Genomic DNA, 22,819 nt, shown 5'->3' on the forward strand with positions numbered 1-22,819 from the left:
TCAGTTCTAGTTATAGATAAACATCACGCCATTCGCATCCACAGATTCAGTTTATACAACACGTTTACTTTTTTTTACAATTTCTTTGATTAATTTTTTCCACTGTTTAGTTTTTCTATTGTGTTGTTAATGATTTAGTTTCTTTAGTTTGAGCCTTATGTTTGCTTAGTTTGCCGCACAGTACTAATTTTTAGTTGATATTATTTGTTTGATTTAATTTTATTTAATTTCGTTATTAACCCATCATATCTTAATATCCAATAGGTGGGGGTGTCAAAGACATTTTCTTTTGCGGGGCAACTCTACCCCTTTGAGCTCAAAGTATGTTATGGTTTGTTTTGCTTGATTTGTTACAAGTTTGTAGCTTGGAGTTAGAAGGCATGCCTTCATTTAGAAGATCTACTTATTTCTTTTTCTTTCTTATAGTTCAACTTACCGGTATACCCTGGTTTAAGCCCCACGACCCCCCCACCAGAAACTCACACACATACTTTACCTAACTCATCTTTTTAATCCAGCATGATAAAATCTTCACTCTGTCTAACACTTCTTCCTTAAAGAACAACTATAACTGGGGGTATTTAAGCATGACTATATGGTGGTAAGTGGTGCATAAATGTTACTCTGCAAGTAATGATATGTACATGATACACATTTTGATGATATGAGAATAAGGAATGTGCATATGGTTAAGCTGAACATAACAGGGTCCTAATCTTGGCAATGGTGATGGACTGCATAAGGATAATGCATGGCAAGTATTGTATGTGTGCATGACATGCTTTTGAAATGTATTGTATCCATCCATGTTATGTTGTGTTGTGACTGAAACCTGGAGGTTTTGTTGTGCAATGAAAGCGCGTGAGATGTTGTGATGGATTGAGCTTTGTGTGCAACAGAGCTGTTGTTAACATGCTCAGAAATGCGCTGATTCACCCCAGACCTAACAAAATAATCATAGGAAACCTAAGGCTCAGTATATATAAGAAGGTTCGCTGAAAACACATTCATTTGATATTAGTAGCTACATGTACCTGCTTGTAGTATCTCACTGTATTCTTATGTAGGATTCACATGTGACTAGTATGTTTTAATCTACAAATTTAAAAGAATTACACAGATTTGAAGATGGCACTTGATGTTTTCCTTGACCTATCCAATATCATATTCATCAACTCTCTATTCCTCATTACCACCTGACTTCCCAACTCATTACATTTTTACATCATCAGGGGTTTTTCTAGAAAAATTTAGCATGAGGGAGCAGATCGCAAGCATGGCGAGGAACGAAGTGACCGAGGGGGGATTTTTTAATAAGAGTAACATTCACAAGGGTTCAATTTGAAAATTGGTATGAGGGAGCTGGCTGGTTACATGAGGGAGCAGCTCCCTTATTCCCCTGTTTAGAAAAACCCCTGATCATTAACCAGCCAACAGGACAACCATGTATAGCTACAGTCACTTCATGCTCATTTCCTAAGTAATCATCAGATATAGTATTGTCATCCTGATTAGAGTTTAAACTTTAGTTCATCTCAAGGACTAAGGCTCACAATACAAATTTTTGATTGACTGTTTAGTCTTCTGTATTGTGATGCTTACTGTCCTTGCGCTTGATATGAGTTAAAATTTCAATGTTTTTTACCAATATCACTATGTAGTTCCATCTCATCTTTCACCTCATCAGTCTATCTATGTCATCACAAGGATGGTCAAACGAAAACAACAAGTGCCAATTAATGTGCAGATGATGTTGAAACTAAACTCAACTTTGTTCAGCTTAAACCAAAGAAGTTGACCACGAATCCAAACAATTTCCCTCCTGTAGGACCTGGATGCTGACTTGTATAGCGATGTAGACTTGGACTCCGATTACTATCCTGATTACCCAGATTATACGGATGTAGGTTTAAACACTCTCTGGCATATTACTGCCTTCCCTCTATAACTCTCAGTGGTTTTAAGGTCTTTTCTGTAAATCAGGTGGTTTAAAGTTCACTCAAAACATGGAGACATTCCATCATCGTAAAGAAAAATCATCATTTTAAAACTTTTATTATGTTTCCTTCATTAATTTCTATTTTGTTTTTCAACTTTTGTAAAGTTTTGTTCTTTACCATTTATCATCTTGGCTTAAATGTTTGCTTTGCATGTTGCTTAATGCTTGTTTTGACAACGTTGTTTTGGCATATCTGAGTTTGTTAGTAAAAATAAGCACTTGCTTTTACTTTGGTAAGGCTTAAGTTTATAACTTTTGATTTTAACTGCATACATCTGCCTGCTTTTCCCCCTTAACTGCCTTGGAGAGAGCTAAACAGCTCGGTGTGTCTGGGATTTGGAAGGTAACTTGAATGGTGAAGGGACTTTCGCTTGCACAACTCAATCTCTTGGTCTGCAACGCTCACTCCACTCCGCATGTGTCATCATTACCCCTCTCCTTACGTGTGTTTCCTCCTTTTCGAATCTAGGTGAATGGCATTAACGTGCTGTCTCTGGAATACGACCGGGAGGCCCGTAGCGAGCGCATATACGACGACCACCTCAAGTTCATGTTGACGATCAACTACAACGAAGCCGGCCAGCCCATCAAGTGGGTCTCCAACGACGAGCTCGCTCCGGTGAATGTGTCGTACGACAGCTCAGGTCGGATGACGGGATGGCAGTGGTCGGACATGGTGGAACAGTGGCAGTACGACCGCCAGGGCAGGACCTCTGTTCGCACCGAAGCCGACGGCTTGGCTTGGTCGTACACCTATGAAGTCAGGGGTAATCAGAAGGTGAGGAGGGCTACTCCACAAACTTGTAAAGGCAGAACAGGTCACACATTAAAGAATCAGTCACTTGGTTTAAGAATAAGAGGCTTTGTGAGAATGGAATTCCAATTAAAGAACCTAGATCCCAAAGAATCTGCCATAAGAATTCATGGGATGTTTCGGGGGCAATTGTAGGCATGAATGTTTAACCTTTAAAGTCTTCTTTTTGCTCTACACAGGTTGTTCGGTTGTCCACTCCTGGGAACCGGGAGTACAGCTACTACTACGACTTGGGCGGCCATCTTGCTGCTGTTACCAACCCGAGCAACACCCACCACACTCTGTCCACCCAGCTGTCTGCCACCTCCTACAGGAACACGTACACCGCCCCCGACGGCAAGGTCACATACATGCAGGACTTCAACTACGCCGGGCAGCCTCTGCTCGTCCAGTACCCAAACTCACAGCTACGAGTCGTGTATCGTTATGGATCACGTGGTGAGCTTACGGAGAGACTCCTGGGGGACGTCCGCGTGAAATACGACTACGACGACCGCTCCGGGCGGCTCAACCGCGTCAGCCTGTTGGATGGTAATAATGCATGCATTGTGCGTTACCACCACCTAGGGCCTCTCATCGACCGACAGACCGTACGCTTCGTGGACCAGACTTGGGCTGGCTCCAAGTTCATCTACGAGTACGACACAAACTTCCGGGTCACTTCAGTCAAAGCAGATATCGGGACTGTCTCTCTCCCTGCCATTACCTACAACTACGATCTCACCCTCGGCAAGATGGAGCATTTCGGCTCCTTCGAGGTGATGTACTATGGCAGCGGGCAGATCGTCAGCAACTCCAACATGACACTGACCAAGCAGCTGGACAGGACTGGGCGAGTTCAGAACGTCCAGTATGAGATTCGCGGGCAGATTGTGCATCTGATGGCGTTGCAGTACAACAACCTCGGTAACGTGAAGGCAATGAGTTTGCAGCGTGGAGCCACCGTCAACGCCACTCGCTGGGAGTTCCAGTACGACGCGGACGGTCAGCTCGAGACGGCGTCGAAGGAAGGCGGGCTGGTGTGGCGCTACAGCCATGACAATGACGGCAACATCATCATCATAACCGAGGACGCATCGCAGACTGTTCTGATCTACGACGCCAAGGGGCACATCAGGCGCGCGGGTGGGACCCTGTACTTCATGGATGAGGATGGCTTCGTGGTGAGAAGAGACGATGTCCAGTACGAGTACTCCTCTGACGGGTTGCTCAGGCACGTGGTGAAGCCGGGTGTCTTCGAAATCTGGTACAAACTGGACGGACTGGGCCGCCGCGTGTCTCGTCAAGACCTAGCCGGCAACCACATCCAGTACTTCTACGGAGACCTGTCGAACCCAACGCGCATGACGCACATCATGAACCACTCCAACGGGGAAGTCCTCACGCTGCACTACGACATCCAGGGACTTCTGTTCGCCACCGAAAGCAACCTGGGGGTCTGGACGTACGTGGTAACAGACCACATGGGTTCTCCCCTGGCTCTCTTCAATGCACAGGGCCAGCTCATCAAGGAGATCCAGTACAGTCCATACGGACAGGTGGTCTACGATTCAGCGCCTAGTGTGGAGTTTGTGATCGGCTACCACGGTGGACTGTACGACCCTGTCACTAGGCTGGTACACATCAAGGGGAGGGAGTATGACCCTGCCATTGCTCGCTGGTACTCCCCTGACCACAAAATCTGGAAGAAGATCGCCCAGAACCCCAGCCCCGTGGCGCTGTATCAGTATAGGGGGAACAACCCACTGAGGAGAGAGCTGCATAGGAACTACATGGGAGGTTGGTGTCTGAATTTAACCTTTTTAGATTGCTACCTTACCAATATTTCAGTGGTACGTATAGCTAAAAGCTCCCATTAATAAACGATACACACCCAAAGCTAAGTACCTTTATGGATACAGATTGATAGCAGACATTGATAGCACACAAGCTAATTTTGGATCCCAATAAAGTCAGTCGCAAAAGGCATTGAGAGCTGGCTCTGTACACTGGGCTTCAGTCTCCACAGTGTCATTCCTCAGCAGGACTTCTACAATGTTCAGCATGAAGATTGATCTGATTTTGGTACTACAACTGTAATATTGCTGTTTGTCTGCAGATGTTGAGAGCTGGCTGTGTGCTCTGGGCTTCAGTCTCCACAGTGTGGTTCCCCAGCTGGACGCTTATGGACACCTGGACACAGGCGACATCAGCTGCCAGAGACAGAGGGAAGGGCAGCAGCAGCCTAAGCCACAAACCAACCAGGTGGGTTCAGCTACTGTCTGTTTTTGCATTATAGTGCCAAAAGTGTTGCTTGTGACACCAATAATTTGCAAGGGAATTGTTACTCAAGAAACCGACGGTCAGTCACAAACAAAAAGTAGTGGATGCTACATGTAGTTGAAACATCTTCCAGCTTTCAAAATCTATCCAGTTGCTTGAGTGACAATTCCCTTTACCAAGATGTCTAACCTTCATTGATGACACAAATATCGGTAATTCTTGCCAGGAAGGAGCAACTTTCCTAACTGTGTGTGTCTGTTCCACTTGTTCACAGATCATCCCAGCCCTACACTGTCACACGGACCACAACGCCAAGACCTTCCTGACTCTTCAGGCCACCACCAAGTCGGGGCTTGTGTCTCCCATAGCAACGGCCACACCCGGAGACATCTACGGCATTCAGGAGTCCAGCGTAAGGCAGGTGGTGTTAGGTATTGAGGATGGGAACGTGCGTCCGCATCTCAAGTCATCGGCCCGGCCAGAGTACAACATTCTTGGCAGTGTCTTGAATGGAAGCCTGTTCCTTGAACAGTATCACTTTACTATCGATGGCAAAGACGTCCACTATTTTGTCAAAAGGGACGCAAGTGCTGCAGAGGAAGACCTACAGAAGTTGAGATTGCAAAGCACTTCGAGATCGATTCTTGGTGCCTACTTGAACGCCTCGCGTCACGAGCCTCTGCCAGGCCAGACCGAGGTACGCTTTGAGGGGGTCAACTCCATTCTGAGTTTGCAATACGGAGACCTAGACATCATACAAAAGAGAATACTGGACAGAGCCAAAGTAAGAGGAACGGATATCATCTGGACTCAAGAGTTAGCTCTAGTGGAGCAGGGTTTGACTACAAAGTGGGACAGTGCACAGCAGGCGGACATGCGGACTTACGGACAGGTTCCCACGTATGGTGCCCTGTACATACGCCCCTCACTACAGTACCCAGAAATGGCAGACGATCCCAGAAATATCAAACTGGTGCCTCTCACCAGTCTAGACTCTGAAACAGAGGCAAGAAGGAGGAGAAGAAGAAGATAGCCAGGAGAGAGAACTCTGAATTCATAAATGTATACTAATTTTAAAGGGGGGAATGTACAAACATATAGTAACATAGCTGGAAGCTACTGAAACACAAGTTGAACCAACGTTTGCTTGGGTCTCGAACATCAATAACATTTGTGGTAACTCCCTTCGCGGAGACGTTTTTTGCAGTGATATGTGGGAAAGCATGAAGATTTCTAATTCTAGAGATATTTATTATTGTTTTAAATGTGAAAAGTTATGTTTTATTTTGTATTGAGAGGGTAATAAGAGAGAAGAGAAAGCTGTATCATATGTACAAACTTAACTAGGAAGCCATGGTTGATTAGAGAGAGTAGAGAAAGTGAAAGATTGCCTGTAAAAGCTGAAGCTTCTACTTATGCTAGAATTTGTATTTTTGATAGTGATACTTTTAAATCTAATTCCTTGGAAAGAGTGAGTTTCCTGAAAGGTTTCTGTACATAAGAATGTTCGACAGGCGGACAATAAGAAAGGTTTTCTTCCCTTTAAGGAAGCAACAACCTTTCAAGAAAAGAAATTCCTGTCAGGATGCCTTTTAGTGGCCTGTATGCATGCAGCTCTTTCGAAGAGGCTGAAATTGCTTGGTACATATCCTCGCAAACAATGCAGAAATTAGGTGATTGCTTCTGACTAGAAGCAAAAGATTGTGGCGCATCTATTCGAGATAGATTATTTCAACAAACAAGCAGGCAAATCACTTAGAATGGTAAACACTAGTGCAATGTGTGACTGTGTTGCACAAATGTTTTGGATTTTGACATATTTCACTGTGCCAACATTGTCGTAGTACATTTTAATGATTTCCTCTCTATTTCTTAGGTGTGTTTGAGCCTTATGTGTCACTCCTATGAAATGTCATATCTAACAGAAGTAGTAATGTCACCAGACCCTGTAATGTTTCTAGTCCAAAATGTTTCTTAGACAATATTAGCTTACTATCTCTATGTGTGCCCATTTTGAGGCCAACTATGTACACTAGCAACCTCTCAGTTACTTACATACTTGATGTGATGAAGGTAGTTTATTTTGAAGTGCCTTTGTACTTGTCCATCCAAGTGGAAAAATGATGAAAGTTGCATTGTGACTGTTCATAATTTTGTACTTTGTATTGATCGATGCCAATGACTGAGTGTGTACTTCAAGAGTACATTTGAAATGACCACAAATCGTGTGTTGATCTCACTGACTGCTAGTCACTAACATGTACAAGGTAGTGAATTTATTTCGACGGCACCTGTAGTTTTTTCTATGCAAATCTCATACTAGCATTTCTTCAGAACTCTGTTTTAGACACCTTATCTTAGAAACATAGTTTTGTTATGAAAAGTGTGGTGCTTGGTAGTCTTCTTATCATAGATGTGAAATGATTTAGACAACTTCACATTTTATACTGAGCGTAGCTCTCTGTAAATGATCAGCATTAGAGAAATAATTAAGTTCGACATTTCCTATTGTGATAAATTCCCTACAAACGTGTATGTAAATAAGATGAAATGTCTTGTGATGCTGATGCAAATAAAGTTCCCTGGAAACTTAGCCATGTTTGGGTGAATTGCCTTCATGCATGTGTGAATTGTAGTTCGAAAACAAAGTAGACAAAGGTTGATGAAATGAAAAAAAGAGATTATTTCTTTTATCAGAATACAACATATATAGGGGTAGCTGATTTTTTTTAAATTGGTTATAACTCAAAGTGTGATACAGGCATCTTTATTATATTTGGTAGGTATGTAAGTGTTGAGGCAACACTCCACCATATACAATAATAATCATTCAATTGTTGCCATGCAAGTGATTTTTATTGCCTGCCTTGTTGAATCTTGTTTGTAATTATTGAGTTAAGCATATACATGAATTTGAATATCGTCCATTTTCCCTTGACAAGGGACTGCTAGAGAAGCCCATGGGTGAGTCGGAAAACATAACGATCATTTACCTTCAACATCTGCTTGGAGCTTGCAACCTAACTTCTACATCTTGTTCTTTCAATGACCTGAGCATGTGAACCATTCTGACCTGCAGAATCTACAGCGATATGTACACACATTTTAGCAAGAAGCTGTGGTAATGATACAGCTATTGCACATTTGATTGTTATGTTCACAATTCCTCTGCATTTTTACAAAACATACATGGTGATGTCATGTTGCTGCGGATTAACAAACGACGTGTCTAAGCAAAAAAATCAGACTTTACCATCAAAGTGCTGAAAAATTTGACGTACTTCACAGTTGATTTGACCTGTAGATCCTCCTGAACTGTAACATGTAGATGACATCACAAGTGCCCATTATTACATTTTTACAACAATATTTCATGATAGCCGCAACACTGATTACATTTTACATCCTAGCCTGAAACAGCGCTAGCTCCTATTACATTGTTGTAGCAGTTTAGATTTATACAAATGTTGCAGCATTCTCAGTAGAGCTAACAGGGAAGATCCCCCTGGTTCCGTCCTGTAACTCCCCGTAACTCCAGCCTGGAATGTCACTTTCCTGTAAAACAAGGACACAGATGTTAACAACTATCATGTCCTATAGCAAAACGTAAAGATGGCTTTACGTTTGGTGAGACAGACAAAGGTGTTTGCCTTTGCTAGCAACACCATTAAAATGTCTCACAACAAAATAGGGAACAAGTGGTAAGATCGCTGTTTTTAGCTTCGAACTTTGACCAGTATACCATACCGCATGAGTATAGAATGGAGAACTAAACTGATCCCAAAGCAGACTACAATGTAAGCCCTTATTTAAAGCATAATCATCCAATACATTTACTTCTTTGATACTTTTGCTCTGAATAGGACGTCGACCGACATCTTTCTTCCAACTCACCTCTAACTCCAGGATGACGTCCCCCTTGGTGAAGTTGAGATACCCCGGCCCCCTCATGGTGAAGGTTTCTATCGCTGTTCTCAGCTGGGTGTCCTGTAGATCCAGTTCTTCCAGCGTTCTGAAAGATCAAATACGGTCTTGAGTGATCGACAAACGATGTGCTTACATGCGGTGGACTTGTTATCAAATATCAGCTCAGAGAAGAAAAGGAAACGTTCAAAGATCGCACACCAATGTGGACCTGTCCTTGGTGCTGAAACGGCAATCCATCAATATAGCTATCTCTACAGCTCTCGCTGGGAACTTCAAAATGGGGACTAACGAACAGTGGGGACAATTTTTACAGCACCTAGTCGATTTAGGAAAGGCACCGTTACAGCCCAGAATAGCGAGAGTGTGTGTAGCAAAGGCTACATTGTTGACTTACTTCATGATGTCTGGTGCCGCCGTTACGCTGCTTCTTGACGGCCGGGATCTAGACAAGGGACTGGTAGGGCCGGTCTCTTGTTGCGGATGTGGTGGGAAGCTACCGAGGTTCAAGTTGGGCGGCCGTCTGGATTTGTGTGACCCTTGAGTAATAAGATAATAATATAACTTTATTAGTAAATGTTCAACTCGAAGAGGACAGTACCAGACCAATGGCTAACAAAGATAACAAAGTCAACCAAAAAGATTTTATGATTTTTTAAGGCCTTTCGAAAAGATTTTTTAAGGCCTTTTATGTCAATCTTGAAATTTCGTTTCATTAACACTAACACTTTTTATTCATCAATACACAACAAAACAGTAACAAAGACAGTGTGCAACAAAATACAATGAACATATAAATACACAGAGTTGACATAACAGTGCGCCGAAGTCCCACCACCCCAAGACATTAAATAATACTAATGCTAACCGGGTTATTAAAACGTTATTGAACTAGAGTGACTTCTAACACTAACATTTATGCCACCTACTTTCCCCAGTTCCTTATTCTGATGCTAGGTTGAAGATAATACCAGTACCTTGGCCGGGTGTATCGTCTATGCTGGATTCCTCCAGCAGGTCGAAGTTGATGGGCATGCTGACTCTCCGGGACGGGGACCTGACGATAGTGGGCGGTTTCGGCGTGGTGGCGACGGAGTGCCGCTGGGAGGGCTGCCGGGGAGGCTTGACTGGTGCGGATTCCTGAACTGATCCTGAAAAGGAAAAGTGATACTGTCAGAAAAACCGATATCCATTAGAAGAGGCGGCGGCCCGAGAAACAACTGGAAACGAGACTGTCTGACACTGCAGAATTGATAAGATTAGAAACCAGTTAGACAGTCAGAGCGAATAGCCAAGAGCAGAACAGATGTGGGACCAAGAAGATGAAGTCTTACCTTGTAGAGGCGGTCCGGACGCACGCACAGATAGCTTCCTCTCGGCTGTGGAATACGTCGGTGACTTTTCACTCTGGATCGGAGGGGGAGGGGCACCAAATGTGCCTCTGTGGGAATATAAGGATGTTTACCGTGGCCGACAAGAACAAAATTTTACACCGCAACTTTTGGTGTTTTACACCGCAACTTTTGGTGTTTTACACTGCAACTTTGGGTGTTTTACACTGCAACTTTGGGTGTTTTACACTGCAACTTTTGCTGTGTTTTACACTGCAACTTTTGCTGTGTTTTACACTGCAACTTTTGCTGTGTGGAAAACTTACACCCCTCCCCTTTTATAATGGACGGTCCCCCTGTCAGGTCAAAGGTGACAACGATGGCATGCAAACTACGTCGACTGAGTTATCCTTTTCGTGCATATAAGTTTTTTAGAGGAAAAGCTTGGCTACGTTGTGACGTTGTGACGTTAGTTTTTTTCTAAAGGTTTTTCTTCATTTTAATGTCCCTAGACGTCAGCTTGTGACTTAAACGGATGCTAAGATACACAAACTTTGTGATAAAATGGTGAATCTTACTTTTCGAATACATGTTCCAACTTGATACCAGACTTTTACTTAGTTTGATATCTAGTGAATGTTGGTAACGTTTGCACCGCTACGTGTTGATGTCGACGCATGGTATGATAGAAATGATCAGATGTCTGTCTGAAGGCGTAAATATGTAATTAGCTTAAACTATCGTGGCATGATGTCATAAACGCTTAGAGTAGAGTAGAGTAGATCTTTCGTCTCGGTATTCGCTTGCATGCGTCTTCCACGTTTCCCCGCCTTTGAGTCACGTGACATTTTCTAGCTAGAGAATTCGGACTCGCAAGGTCGCTAATAATTTGATGAGTAAATATTGGGCCTATGGGAGTCAAATGTGGCACCACTTGGTACTATGAAGCAATAAAGACTTATTTTCAATTATGAAGTGTTGACTCTTGACTCAGTCACAGCACGACACTGTGACTCTCAGGCCGCCACCATCTTTGTCACCTTTGACCTGACAGGGGGACCGTCCATTATAAAAGGGGAGGGGTGTAAGTTTTCCACACAGCAAAAGTTGCAGTATAAAACACAGCAAAAGTTGCAGTGTAAAACACCAAAAGTTGCAGTGTAAAACACCAAAAGTTGCAGTGTTAAACACAGCAAAAGTTGCAGTGTAAAACACAGAAAAAGTTGCAGTGTAAAACACAGAAAAAGTTGCAGTGTAAAACACCCAAAGTTGCAGTGTAAAACACCCAAAGTTGCAGTGTAAAACACCAAAAGTTGCGGTGTAAAATTTTGTACTTGTCGGCCACGGTAGATGTTAGAGTCATACCGCCAGAAAAGACGTGTTGTGATTGAAACCATGAGCTGTATGTGTTATTGACCCCCTGTTTTCTTGGACCGAGCTTAGCATTTTATTTACCTTAGAAGAACCATGCCTGCAGTTTTCATCGTTTTAATCATGTTTCATGCACTTGAGTCTTCTTGTTGAACAAAAGAATGCTTGCCACTGGATCAGATTCTGTACGACTGTAGGATTGATTTTTCGTCGCCCTGTGAAATTTGTAACTTATCTGTTTTATCTTATTTCTACTTTGCCGTATGTCTGACTCTACCGACCTGTTCTGCTGCAGTGGTGCGGGGTGCTCGTGAGAGCTGGGCCGCACGGCTACCGTCGGTCTGCCGGGGCCGTCGTCGGCGTCGCTCGGGGAGTAGAACACCTCGGACGGGCCCTTGACGCTGGGCTGTTTGTTCATGAGGGATTTCCTGACGGACGGGCGCGGACGGAGCTGCGGGCGGGTCAGAGTGTCCTGCCCGGACTGAACCGACGGGTCCGGGACGCTTGACGGTTCAGCCTCGACTCTCTTTGCTTTATCGGTAGGTGGTTTGGGTGCCGGGCGCTGGGGCGGACCGTTGGCTCGGGTGGCCTGTTCAATGTGAGGGTACAACGCACAAAGTTGTCGAAATCTTACTTGATATATAGATATAGATAGTGCAAAGATGATAGGGATATGTACAGCAATTATAGCTGGCTTATGGAGTTCTTGCAAAGCCTTGGAGACACAAACGGAGGCAATGACTATGACTATGACTATGACTATGACTACATATAGAAGTTACTTATTTCAATAGACTGGTATGTATTTTAATGCGCTGTTCAATTTTGACAGGAGAAGTTTACTGTCTAATTTTCTTGGAAAGGTTTATCTAAGGATGTCAAACAGTTTCCCGTTAGTACAGATATTCCTACCTTTGAATCCTTCTTGTCTTCCCCAAGTTTCTTGACATAGCTCTCCGGGAACCAGCCCTCCTTCCCGGTCTGTATACAGACTCCCCGGGCCCAGCCGAGAGGGTCTCGCTCGTTCACCGTGATGACGTCGTCTTCCTCCAGATTCAGCTGGTTGTCGTCGGTAGCCCTGTACGCGTACACCGCGATGTAGCGCTCTGTCAGCGGCGAGGCGTCCGCGGGCTTGGGAGAGTCTGCGGATGAGGTGAGAAATCAAGATTACTAGTATATCGATTCGAATGCAGCGTTTGAAGTTGCGTATAGATAGTTCAATAAAACAGAGATAGAGGTACTTCTTTTTAGTGTGGTAACATGTTCGTTTAACGTATTAAAAATCAATTCAATTCCGATTAAGAACAAGACGGAGTTACTTCTTACGGCATGTGTCTACATGGTCATCTATCATAAGTAAGATGACCGACGAATGAGTCATATAGTCTTAAGCTTAATCTTAATATTTAAGCTATGAGATGTGAAGGTGAAGACGTTTGTTTGAGAGCTTGTACTGACCAAACTCTGGCGGGGGCGGCGGCAGGTCCAGCTCCAGGGCCGACTCGGGTTCGCTCAGCCTCAGCGCCATGGAGAGCTTCCTGTCACGTCCTGACCTGTCTTCCGAGCTCCTGGTGTTATGGAGTGTATTGTCACAGCACTAATCAACTTAAATTAAGAACTTAACCACATCAAATAAGATGCTATGCAGAAGAGTACAACACAATCTCAAGTATCAAGGTGGCGTAACGGTAGAGTGTTCGACTCGGAACCAAGAGGTCCCGGGTTCGAACCTTGCGTGCCACTGACCACCCTGGGAAAGACACTTTACACGACTTTGCTCACTTCACTCAGGTGAAAATGAGTACTGTACTGTCCTCTATGTTGGTGGAGGTATAAAAATAAGTTGGAAAAAAACTTGAGTGTGCCGTCACCACGTAGCCTCTACCAGACTTCGAAAGGCGGTCGGAAAGACAGATAACATGCCGATTTCTACCTCTCCAGCCGCCTCCCGAAGCCTGGCAGAGGCTAGTCACCAGTCTCGTGATCACATGTTGGAATAAAAAATGTGAAATACCTTCTGCTGCCCCTCATGGAGGCGTCCCTGTCGGGCAGGTTGGTGTTCATGATGAGGTGCATGCGGTTCTCCTCAGCGGGGTCGGGCTGCCCGTTCTTCAGCACCGCCTTGACGCGCGGGTGGGTCCGCACGTGCGACCGGCCCACGCTGCCCATCCACGGGATGTTAGGGGAGCCCAGGGTGGACGGCGTCCTGGATACATAACTTGTAGGCACAAATGAACAAAACATTCATTCATTACATATATATGTTGTAACAAAAGGCTTAATTTAATTGAAAACCTAAGACTGGACACTGGGTAAAGGAAAGGATATCCAGTCAGAGTACAGGGTGAAGTGAAAGACGCCTTTAAATTCAATTAGGGTGGGAGATCGACCAAAATAAAAGAAAAGTATGACGTGGCAAGAAGAACAGAACGACACATAATTCGAAATACACCCAGAACAAACGCAATCTATAGGACACACAGAAAAAAGCCAAAGTTACACGTATGCTTATCTGACGGTATATATATATCAGTTTTTTACCTGGCGCGAGAAGGTGGTCGAGACGAGGACACCGACTGGGCGGTGGACGCGAGTGACTCGGGGCTGTCGCTGCGCCCGTTCGGCGGGGTCGTCTGTGTGTTCTCGGAGAGGTCCAGGGTGCCCAGCGACATGTTCCTGAGGGAGGCTGACGTTGACACCGACCCGATACTGATGTTGTCTGGACTCCGTACAGGAGGCGCCGTCTCGTCCTCGTGTGCGAGCAGTTCGGGAGGAGGGGGAGGGAGGGACAGGTTGCTTAGAGACGGCCTCCGCTGTTGTACGTCATCATCGGAAGTTTCTATTATCGCGCGAGCGGGCAGAGTGGCGTCGGAGCCCGCAGTGATGCTTGGAGGCGGCGTGGCTTGTAGAGAAGGAGGAGGGTCCGGTAGAGAGGAGGAGTCCTCGTCGTTCACGAAACCTGCGTTATCCGCACCTGTTGGTGTCACAGAGCCTGTGAAAAGTGCAACAATCTGAGTACCCAGAACATGATAGAACGTACTTTATTTCTAATCAGGTATTCGGCTTTGCCGTGTTTTTAGAGAGTATTTGCTGTATGTCTTTAACAGTTGTAAGGCAAGGATTCAGTGAAAAGGGCCCACCAACTTAAAAACGCAGGAAACGCTACACGAAGGCGTACAGACAAAAACGTATCTGCTCAAAGATAGCCAACAAGCAACACAAATGGAAAGGCGGCGGAGGTAACTACTAACCTGCAGACTGTAAGTGTTTGGTGGGAAACCAGCCGATCTTGTTCTGACTCCGTCCGAACCACCAGTCGTCTGTGGGTTTGTTGATGACCTCCACCTCCTCGCCCTTCACCAGGGAGATCTGGTCCTCAGCCTCTGACTTGTACGACTCCTTCACTCGGTACTTTTCCACGTTCTTCGGCTTTGTATCTTCAAGAACAATATTTCATCACACATGATGAAAAACAACAAGCCTTACAGATGGTCCAGAGTTACTGAAAACAATTATACTTCCGATACGTGTAAAAATATGCAATCAATAAAACAATCATGCAATCAATCAATCAATCAATCAATCAATCAATCAATCAAAATCTTGCAATCATGCAATCATGCAATCAATCAAAATTATGCATAAAATGTAAAATTTCCACGCAACATGTACAGCATGGTCATAATCTATGCATTTTAATCACCAGGCCATCAAATAGGTTTATTGGAGTTACCAGTATTGATATCGAACTTTGTGACCAAATCTTATTGATCTTTTGTGTGCGAAGCATGATTGACGCTAGAAATGTGCATGTAGGACTACCGATGCCGCTGTCACCTGTTTTCTTCCTAGCTGTAGAGTTCCTATCTGGACGGTCTGGACGCTTTTCCCTGGGAGCCCGACCTGCAGTACCGTTGGTCTTTCCCAGGGGGAGCATCTCTTCCTCATGAGTCAGGTACTTTTCGTCCAACTGCGTACATAATGTGGGAAGGAGTGGATTAACAAGCTTTCCCTTTTAAACTAACCTACGTTCTGATACAAGTACGCAGTGTTCAGCCTACATGTTCTTTGACCCTGTTTTTGAAATGGAAGGTCCAGAGGTCGTACTGGTATTGTAAATGGAAGAGTACATTTTTAAAATGGGGCACATGGCGAAATTAGCTAGTAGTATTTTTAAGCCTAAGCGTTTACCTGTAGATAATCTACAGGTACCTGTAGATAATCTGTAGATTATTTGTATCTGTATAGCCGGTATAACCGCCCTTCAGCGTAACACACCAGCCTCGTAGGTACGCGGCGCGACGGCAGCTGGCTATATTTGTACACCAAACCACTTGTTACACCTAGCATTTGCACATCTAACTGTAAGCGTTGTTTAAACCCACCTATATCATCTAGCTTCTCAATCTTACCTGTACAGGTCTGTTACAGCACGTCACGCAGGCTATGATGATGATGACGATGATCAGAACAACCATGGAGGCCCCGACTCCAGCTACGATCGGCATCCACAGGTCTACATCCCGCGGCGGTATTGTAGTACTGTTGCCGATTTCCGTCGTTGTAGGACCGGTATTACCTACCGGGGAGACCACGACCAACGGGCCCCCTGTGCTGGCAGGTTGTGAGGAGGTGGTAGGGCTGTCTGGGATGGTGGTTGGAGATTCGGGGGTAGTCGTTGGGATAGGGGCATTGGTGGTTGGCAAGTCAGTTGATGTTGTTATGATTTGTGATGTTGTAGTTGGTTCGGGTGTGGTTGTTGGGATGGGGGTCGTAATTGCCGGGGTTGTAGTTGGTGGTTCGGGAGTGGTTGTTGGGATGGGGGTTGTAATTTCTGGGGTTGTAGTTGGTGGTTCGGGAGTGGTTGTTGGGATAATTGGGATGGGGGTTGTTATTTCAGGGGTTGTAGTTGTTGGTTCGGGGGTGGTTGTAGGGATGGGGGTCGTTGTTTCTGGGGTTGCAGTTGTTGTTGGTTCGGGAGTGGTTGTAGGGATAGGGGTTGTAATTTCTGGGGTTGTAGTTGGTGGTTCGGGGGTGGTTGTTGCGATGATTGGGATGGGGGTTGTTATTTCTGGGGTTGTAGTTGGAACATCCGTTGTTGCATGAACTGTTGTAATTTCAGGGGTCGTAGTCGGGATAGGAACAGTTGTTGGTATATCCGGAGGTGTACTTGGTATAGGCGGGATAGGGGTTGTAATTTCTGGAGTTGTAGTTTGAACATCGGTGGTTGCAGTTGTTGCCTGTGGTGTTGTTGGTACGTCACGGGTGGTTGTTGCAACCTGCGGGACTGTGGTCGGGCTGTATGGAGTAGTAGTCGGTATTTCTGGGGAAGTTGTTGTTATGATTGTTGGTGTTGTGGTAGGGATATCTGGGGTAGGACTCGGAGTTGGTGGGTCAGGCGTTGTAGTTGGAATGGTGGTTGTTCTCTCTGGGGTTGTAGTTGGGGCAGGCGTAGTGGTCGGTGGTACTGAAGTGGTAGTTTGGCCGGGTGGGTTGGTGGTTGTTGGCTCTGGTGTTGAGAAATCAGGAGTTACACCTATGATTATCTGTGGCAGTGTAGTCGATACAGCAGTGGTTGTAATTTGTGAAGTTGTTACTGGGGCGTTAGTGGTTGTACTGTGTGTCGTTGGAACGTCGACTGTTGTACTGGCCACATCAGTGGTTGTAATTTCTGATATTGTCGTCGGTGCATCAGTCGTTGTAATTTGTGGTGACGTAGGTGGCAAGTCAGTAGTTGTAACCGGTGGTGTAGTAGTTTGCAAGTCAGTAGATGTACTTATAATTTGTGGGGTCGTGGTAGGAACAGTAGTTGTTGGTTCGGGGGTTGTAGTTGGAGCAGGTGGGATGGGCGTTGTTATATCTGGGGTTGTAGTTGGAAAATCCGTTGTTGTAGTAACTGTTGTAATTTCGGGGGTCGTAGTGGGGATAGGGACAGTAGTCGGTACGTCCGGAGTTGTACTTGGTATAGGTGGGATAGGGGTTATTATTTCTGGGGTAGTAGTTGGGACGTGAGTCGTTTCTGGGGTTGTAGTAGGGGAAGTGGTTGGTAACTCGGTTGTAGTAGTTGGAATGGGAGTCGTTTCTGGTGTTGTAGAAGGGATAGTGGTTGGGGGCTCGGGGGTTGTAGATGGAATGGGAGTTGTTTCTGGGGTTGTAGCTGGCAAGTCAAGACTCGTGGTTATAATTTGTGGCGTTGTAGTAGGGGTTGTGGTTGGTGGCTCCGGGGTGGTGGTAGGTGCAGATGGAATGGGCGTTGTTATTTCTGGAGAAGTTGTACTTTGAGGGGTAGTGGTTGGCGATTCATGGGTTGTAGTTGGCAAGTCATGACTCGTGGTTGTAATTTGTGGCGTTGTAGTAGGGATAGTGGTTGGTGATTCGGGAGTGGTAGTTGGGATTCGAGTCGTTATTTCTGGAGTTGTAGTTGGCAATTCAGTACCTGTGGTTGTAATCTGTGGTGATGTAATAGGTATAGGCGTTGGTGAGTCGGGAGTGGGGGTTGTAATGGGCGGGGCGGCAGAAGTTCTGTCTGAGGTTGAACTTGGAGAGTCAGAAGTCGTGAGTTGCGCAGTTGAGGTTGGGCTGTTTGTTACCGTAGATGGTGAATCGGGGACTGCAAATGTGGTTGGCGCGTTGGGGGTAGATGCAGGCACGGTTGTCGGGTCTCTAGTCGAAGGCAGGGTAGCGACTGGCAAGTCTGTGGTCGCAGACTGGGACTGGACTCCTGGAATAATAAACACACACTTAAACAATGAGAGAATGCACAGAAAGAAAATAGACCATTCCAGTTACTGAGTGTTATTACCCAAACAGGGAAGGGAGTGCCATCATTATTAGAAGCGTTCCAGGAAGAACAATTATTAATCTCATAGTCAGCTGCTCATAGTCATGATCCAGTATTCAAAGTTTGGAATTTGTAAGTATAAGACGATATTGGGCAAGTGACCAGCGAGGTCACCTTGCTCCGTAAATGACCTTTTTTTCACAACACTGGCTTGCAATCTCACAGTACACCAACCCCACATTTAAAAGCACACAACAAATTCAAACATTCTTCCTCGCCGTTACCGTGAGAACAAAGGTAACCCGCGGATTATCGCCATAACCATGTTATGTAAATTGGTTCCGCATCGATCGATTTTCCCAGCGCGGTTCTTTGGTCTTTCGTCGTGTTTGTTCCTGTCAGAACTCACGCCCGCTATCGACCGCACGTCAGAAGGATCTCATGCGGCAGACTTGTACCTGAATTCACCCTGACACACGGCTCAGTCCTTTTTTTATTAAATACTAACAATCTGACAGTGACAGGGATCAAAGAAGCTTGGAGAAAACGCCCCCTTTTTCCTGTGCGTAAAAAAGAAATAGAACAGCGCACAGGAATTGTATCTGTGGAAGAGCACCACTAGTAGTAAACTAACCCAAACGTTCTGTCCTTGAAGTTGTTTGGGGGATATAGAATTATAGGTTGAATCCACCCACTGGGCTAGTGTGTAGATCCTTTGTGTAAGCTGTATGTTTTTCAGTAAGCCATTACTTCACAAATATTTGCAAGTTATGATCAATGACAAAATGACGGACAGCACAAACTTAAAGGCCGACGTTGTGGAGTAAACTATCCAGACGCCGGAGCCGTTCACAAACCCATGATGTTTCCGACAGATTTACGTTTAATCTCCGAAGAAAACGTTTCTCAGTGTACAGGATATAAACTAAATCCGAGACTTTATCAGGTCACCGTTATGTTTTGAGTGCTTATCTAATTTAAATCCAATTTAAACATCCATGGCACAACGTTTTCGTTGGTTTAGTCACTTGAACCTTGTACGACATGCACGTGATGTGCGTTACCAGCCATGACGCCATGGTCGCAACGTCAATGACAGGATGACAGCGATCTTTCAGAAGTTTGAAAACAAAGTAATAACATCTTTCATCAGCTTAGAAAGTTCTTCAGGGGAAAGTCTATATGAAGACAAGGCCTGGTGGTACGAAGTTGACAGAATCAATGGTTCCTCATTGATTTCTGAATGACTCATGTCGGTGTGAAAACAACATAGATACGCTACTGTTAAGGACACACCTGATGTGATTTCACAATTCCTGAAAAAAAATCTAAGATTATAATCACAGTTTACAAGGAACCTTTACTGTTACTTGACGTTGGTGAAATGTCGTGGTCTTTGTCAGGGCATACAAAGACAACGCCCTTACCTTGGACATGGACAGATACCGTGTAGAACAACAGTAAGGCAGCCCACGAACAAAGTCCGCTGTAACGTCGGCGTCGCATCGTCCTTTCTGGCCTTAGAATTTGTCAGAACGGTTCTTAGCGATTCCCAAAGTATCTACCAGTTCACACAAATGCAAGGTGGCAAGACAAACTTGACAATTCCTTAGAACAAGCAGAGTGTACTTCTTTAGGGGACTCCGAAGTTGTCTCTCGTCCCCTCCGCCATCTTTACTCGGCGTCAATAAACCTGGATTGAATATTAACCTGACCTATCTTGGGTTAAGTGTAGCGTGTACCTGTTGGGACAGGCTACCGGGTTGGTTGTGCGTACCACTGACGACAGGCAACGCCTCCGTTCCGCTTGAGTTAGTCGGCTGTGTTTACCTTCAAATTTAGATAAAGTACCACGGACAGGTGTGTAATACCGCGGTGTCCTGCCTAGGACGCTACTTCGTTTACACAAGCCTGGATTTGCTGAAGTAATAACATCTTACAGTTGTGGGGGGAGAGGTTGCCATAAAAAGAACAAATAAAAGAAAAGACCTGAATAGGAGGCGAAGTGATCACCCTGTTCATTGCTCACTGGTCGCCTGCCTGTAGACCGTCTGGTCTGTCTGTCGTCAGCCTCAGGGTCCGTCCCTCCATACCTCCATCTGCTGCCCCGTCTCTCTCTCTCTCTTCTTCTTCTTCTTTCTCTTATCTCATCTTCCAACCTCTTTCTTGGTTTGTCAGGTGGCCGTTCCGTCTTGGGCGTTTGGGCTTCCATTGGTATATTCTGGTATATACATGTAGTAGGCGAAGTATTTCCTGATATACATCTACACTTGAAGTCGTGGAATTTCAGGTGACTACCTAGGATAGTTATAGCTCTAAAATGTAACTGTGCTATATTCTCATAAAAGACAAACAAATTATTTGCCATCTACATGGACAGTAATGGTTCTGTACTTTTGTTGGAGAAATTCAAACTTCGCTTTGTGCACTTCTGACGTCAGTCGATAAGTGGCGCATATGTACAGCTAGGACAACTCTCGGGGCGAACACCAGCCTACATCCGACTTGCTATTGCTTTGTCCCTTTGTTCTTGAATCAAGAGAAGGCGTCAAAGTGAATTTTTGCAGTCCACTGGCCACAGTCCGGACTAATAGCTAACAAACTAAACACCCTACGAAGAACACAACACCAATGCTTTACGTTCTTTAAGGGTACAGGTAAGCCCCATAAAACAACATGATATTTGCGCTCATTCATGCCAACATATAATTACAATCACTATTTACACCATAACGTTATACCAATAACGTCTTTCTTTGTGCAAAAGTTTAATTTTGTATTAGCTGCATTTTGTATTTTGGATATTCCCGTCTCCGATTGCCTGGACGAACAAATAAACCGACTAGTTCCATATCAGGCCGCTAGAGGTCGCCCATAAGCTATATAGCTGCGTCTGTGAATTCTGGGGTAACAGGCGTTCATATCGATACCCCAACCACATTCCAAGGAGTTTTAACGTCCTTGCACATACAGATGAATGTTACTGAATGCTGCTTTCAGATAACTTTGGAGCTATAGTGAATTCAGTAAACGTTTCGTATAGCTGGATAAAGACATTTCTACACGGTTTATTTCAAGCCGCCCCGAATAAGGGTAAGTTCAGGGAGATATCCCCGTGAGAAAAGCGTTTTGGCACACGCCATGAACAAAGTCAAGTTCAGTGTCAAGTTGGCGACAGTTCAGCGTCCTGGGACCGTTAGGCGGAACCCGTTTCTAACGGAATAACGTAGATACCTCACGATGCTGTGTGAATCTGTGAGGATAGAAAAATACCACAGACAGAAGAAATACAATGTCTAACATTACATGTGTGTTTTCAATAGTTTCTTCAGTGCTGACTGCATGATAGTCTAACACCAAGGCCAAGGAAGCTACCTCACGAATGCTTTGTGATCATAGAAAAAATACCACAGACAGAAGAAGCACAATGTCTAACATTACAACATGTGGGTTTTCAATACAAATGTACAAATGTAGTTTCTTCACTGCTGACTGCATGATAGTCTGTGTAACACAAACACCACTGTCCGGGGCTATAACGGGGTCTTCCCCACAGGGGGCGGCTGGCTGCATGGGGCGCAGGCTAATATCCGATGTCTTCTCTTGAAGTTGAACTTGAATGACCCATATCCGATCAACCCATAGCCCCAAGGCATTGCAATTTTCGCTGAGTGTATTGAACCTACAATCTTTATTTCCCGATGGCCTAATATTAAGAGCAGGGGCCAATGGAACAGTTTTATGACCAAAAAGAGCACAAACTCAACAAAGAACCAATTTTGAATCGGAGTTATATCAGGGGAATATACCAGCACGCAGGCCACCATTCTAATGTTTATAGGGACTACTTTTAACTCGCATGGAATCCCTTTCCCAGACAAAGTCATTGGCAAAAGTTAGTTTGGATGGGCACGGTATGGCTGGCTTTCCACCCGTCTCATTACAGATCTATAGCGCAGGGCAAAGGCAGTAACATTACCAGTGTAAGTCATATTGGCAAATTGACAAAAGAGCTGTTAGAGCTCTTTGTCGTTCGTTCCGGTCGAGTAAAGGTTGGCAAAAGTTCTCAAGAACTGTGATCCGCTAAGCTTTTCCATGTTTTCAATAACTCAAAGTTAACGCCAGTCAAAACAGTTTAGAATTTAGCGTTTGACGATTTGACAATGGCGACTCTCTCACTAGTATGCAAAAGTCAAGTAGTTAGGAATTTCTCTGTTGTTCTTTTTCGAAGTGGCTGTACTTCAGAAAAGCAAAGTTAGTTAGAATTGACGGAGTTAGTCGAAAAGGCGCCGCTAAGACCAAGTTTTTTCAAGTGTTCTCTTGGCGCCTTGATTTTT

General features: G+C 44.7%; 2 protein-coding genes across 2 annotated transcripts in view; one reads left to right on the forward strand and one right to left on the reverse strand.

Annotated features, from left to right (window-relative positions):
• Positions 1 to 7,668, forward strand: part of LOC109470649 (teneurin-3-like) — a 57,356-nt gene extending 49,688 nt beyond the window's left edge. Inside the window, 4 exon segments of the mRNA XM_019769677.1 lie at positions 2,469 to 2,777; positions 2,993 to 4,592; positions 4,912 to 5,057; positions 5,350 to 7,668. Of these exon segments, the coding sequence (XP_019625236.1) occupies positions 2,469 to 2,777; positions 2,993 to 4,592; positions 4,912 to 5,057; positions 5,350 to 6,108 (2,814 nt within the window). The 3' untranslated portion in view covers positions 6,109 to 7,668.
• Positions 7,669 to 8,499: 831 nt separating this feature from the next.
• Positions 8,500 to 20,182, reverse strand: LOC109470573 (mucin-5AC-like). Its single transcript, XM_019769538.1, has 16 exons — positions 19,910 to 20,182; positions 18,138 to 18,422; positions 16,722 to 17,720; positions 16,114 to 16,445; positions 15,539 to 15,671; positions 14,953 to 15,138; positions 14,243 to 14,693; positions 13,716 to 13,919; positions 13,160 to 13,269; positions 12,614 to 12,843; positions 11,983 to 12,290; positions 10,334 to 10,440; positions 9,977 to 10,150; positions 9,397 to 9,538; positions 8,970 to 9,087; positions 8,500 to 8,630 (listed from the first exon to the last, which is right to left on the reverse strand). The coding sequence occupies exons 1-16, from the start codon at positions 19,986 to 19,988 to the stop codon at positions 8,532 to 8,534; spliced, it is 3,957 nt and encodes a 1,318-aa protein (XP_019625097.1). The 5' UTR covers positions 19,989 to 20,182; the 3' UTR covers positions 8,500 to 8,531.
• Between the last annotated feature and the right edge of the window lie 2,637 nt (positions 20,183 to 22,819).

The sequence above is a fragment of the Branchiostoma belcheri genome, unplaced genomic scaffold, assembly GCF_001625305.1.
Source record: "Branchiostoma belcheri isolate BF01 breed outbred unplaced genomic scaffold, Haploidv18h27 scaffold23, whole genome shotgun sequence".
NCBI lineage: Eukaryota > Metazoa > Chordata > Leptocardii > Amphioxiformes > Branchiostomatidae > Branchiostoma > Branchiostoma belcheri.